The sequence below is a fragment of the Suricata suricatta genome, chromosome 12 (assembly GCF_006229205.1).
Source record: "Suricata suricatta isolate VVHF042 chromosome 12, meerkat_22Aug2017_6uvM2_HiC, whole genome shotgun sequence".
NCBI lineage: Eukaryota > Metazoa > Chordata > Mammalia > Carnivora > Herpestidae > Suricata > Suricata suricatta.
This window is the reverse complement of record NC_043711.1, coordinates 471,035-473,473: the sequence shown is the minus strand read 5'-3', so window position 1 is coordinate 473,473 and position 2,439 is coordinate 471,035. Positions and strand designations below refer to the sequence as shown.

At 61.2% G+C, this 2,439-nt stretch overlaps 1 protein-coding gene, 1 long non-coding RNA gene and 1 other non-coding gene across 3 annotated transcripts in view; 1 reads left to right on the top strand and 2 right to left on the bottom strand.

Moving 5' to 3' along the window:
- The window catches only part of CNN2 (calponin 2), a 10,374-nt gene extending 10,200 nt beyond the window's left edge, over nucleotides 1-174 (bottom strand). The window contains exon 1 of the mRNA XM_029916343.1: nucleotides 146-174. Within this exon, the coding sequence (XP_029772203.1) occupies nucleotides 146-174 (29 nt within the window). The remainder of the gene's footprint in view (nucleotides 1-145) is intronic.
- Nucleotides 175-385: 211 nt separating this feature from the next.
- On the bottom strand, nucleotides 386-1,362 carry LOC115274201. Its single transcript, XR_003901139.1, has 3 exons — nucleotides 1,236-1,362; nucleotides 905-1,106; nucleotides 386-604 (listed from the first exon to the last, which is right to left on the bottom strand). It is a non-coding gene; the product is annotated as an uncharacterized LOC115274201 (long non-coding RNA).
- LOC115275652 lies at nucleotides 581-687 on the top strand. The gene has a single exon (XR_003901684.1). It is a non-coding gene; the product is annotated as a U6 spliceosomal RNA (small nuclear RNA).
- Nucleotides 1,363-2,439: the final 1,077 nt, after the last annotated feature.

Sequence of the window (2,439 nt, the reverse complement as noted above, 5' to 3'; positions counted from 1 at the left end):
GCCGCCGCCGTTAGGCCCGGGCCCCGGGGCCCCGGGCGCCGCGTGGTCCGACATGCCGCCCAGCGTCGCGCCCTAACGGCCCGCGGGTCCCCGAGGGCGCCTCCCGGCCGCCATCAGCCGTCCTCACCGCGGCCGCGCTGCTCACCGACGCCCGGCCGCTGCTGCCGCCGCCATCTTCCGCCTCCGCGGCCTGCTGACGCCAGCGAGTCGCCGCGCCGGCAAGAGCGGCTTCCCCGCGCTCGCGGGGAACGCTGGGACGCCGGCGACCCGTCCACTGCCGCCCCGCCCTCCCTCCTGGCCGCCGGGCCCGGAGCGCCAGGGGCGGAGTTGCGTTTGGCCCCGGTGTTTTACATATTATCCCCCACAAGCCTCCGCGGCTGCTGAGCAATATTTGGGCGTTTAAATTCGTCAATATCTGAGAGTTTTATTACAGACACTCCAAGAAAGCCTGATGGTAGAAGATATTCATTTGTATATCGCTCTAGAAAAATCCTGTTCAATGCAGTTATCTCAATTTAACCTAACTGCAAAGTGCCTTATCTTTTCAGCTTTAAATAGCTCTGCTCCGAAGCTCCACGTCGTGCTCGCTTCGGCAGCACATATACTAAAATTGGAACGATACAGAGAAGATTAGCATGGCCCCTGCGCAAGGATGACACGCAAATTCGTGAAGCGTTCCATATTTTGGTCCGGGGTGAGCGAGCGTGCGGGTTTCCCCGGGAGCCCGCGCGCGCGGTCCGGGCACCATCTGCGGAGGCGCCTGCGGCCCGCCTTCCCGGGAGCAACGGCCGGCTGAGGGTGAGCTCCGTGCCGCCCTGCTTTGGGCTCCCAGCCCCCCCTTCCGGGAACCGGGTCACCTCTAGGACGCCGCCCCGGGGTGTGCCACACCAGAAGCCGGACGGACCTGGCGTTCGGCTCCACGGTGGCCGGGAAGCTGAAATCCTTTGCTCCCTGTTTCGTGGAGCGCCCTACAGAGGGATGGCCTTGGGCACCGCTCAGCAAATCCACAATCTAGAAATGATCGGATCCCCCCAAATCATCCTTTAGTTGCAAAAAGAGGGAAAACGTTCTTTTCCAACGGAGAGGCAGACTGGAGTCCCTTTGACCTGGAGAGGAAGTCGGGGGAGGGGGGGAGGTGAGGCTTTGTGAGCTGCTCCTACGTCCAGCCCAAGTCCAAGCCCATTGGGCTCCTGAGCATGTGAAATGTAGCTATTTGTTTTATTAGTGTAACTTACATTGAAATGGTCACACGAGGCTGCCACACGTCTAGAGCTTACTGCCGTGTTCTAGAAACTCCGGGCCCACCAAAGCAAGTGACTTTACTGAGCGTCCACGCTGTATGGCCCCCTGCTGTACGACCACCAGCATCCCTGGAAAGCCGCTGTCATGGGGGGGAAAAAAAAGGCCGGGGAGAGTTCTAGGTCTAAACCCAAGGGGGTAAGAGAAGGCCCAAACACCCACACCCATGCTTCTGAGGACAGCCAGGAAATCAGAGGAGGGACTGGATTTCCCAGGGTGCTGTGGGCATCACTGCTGCTTCTCTCGGTGTGCTGGTGGCATCAGGGCAGTTTGAGGGTTAAATGGGGGTGCAGGGAAGAGGCTCCCAAGGCACTGACCCTCAAATAGGAGGGAGGGCAGTGAACGACCCAGGTGACCAGAGCACCAGCAGAGGACACAGGCCCTGAGACAGGACTGGGGCTGGAAACATGGGGCACAGAGAGAAGGCATGCCTGGTGGGGAATTCACCCGGCAGTGGGTGGGGTCTTGGAGGACAGCGGGGCCGGGGGTGCAGTGGGGAGCCCTGGCAGAGTTTGAGGTAGGGAGACTCCTGCCCTGAGCTAACAGGCTCTCCCACTCCCTCCTTTGAGATGCTCTTGTTACTGTTACTGTTACTGTTACTGTTTGTAACAGCGTGTTCTGTGTGCATCCACCTGGCCAGGCCCAGCCCAAGCAACAAGGCTGAGACATTGTTTACAGAGAGCAAGGGGAGCCCACCCAGAAGGTGCCCAAAGGCCCCACAGAGGGACCCAACCTGGGGTCTTGCCCTGACCTGTCCTGGGGCCCCACCCAGAGAGCTCAGACACAGGGGATGGGGTCGCCCAGAAGGTGGCTGTGGGGAAAGGGCCCAGGGCCCCTGCTGCACCTGCAGCCTCCATGCCCAGCCCCTGAGACCGCAGGGCCCAAGACCAGAGGGGGCCCCTGCACCCCAGGTCCTTGAGCTGCGTGGCCCTCTGTCCCACAGGCGTCACCGAGGCCCCACCCTGGAGGACCCAGAGACCCCTGATCCGCGAGCGCTGCTCCCTCTCCAGGGCTCTGTCCTGGACACTGAGTGAGTGCCAGGGAGTTAAGGACAGAGGACAGCTGCAGGGGCCCCAGACCTCCTTGCCAGGTTCCCAACTGATGCCAACATTCTTAAGATCTTGACACATGTTCACTCAA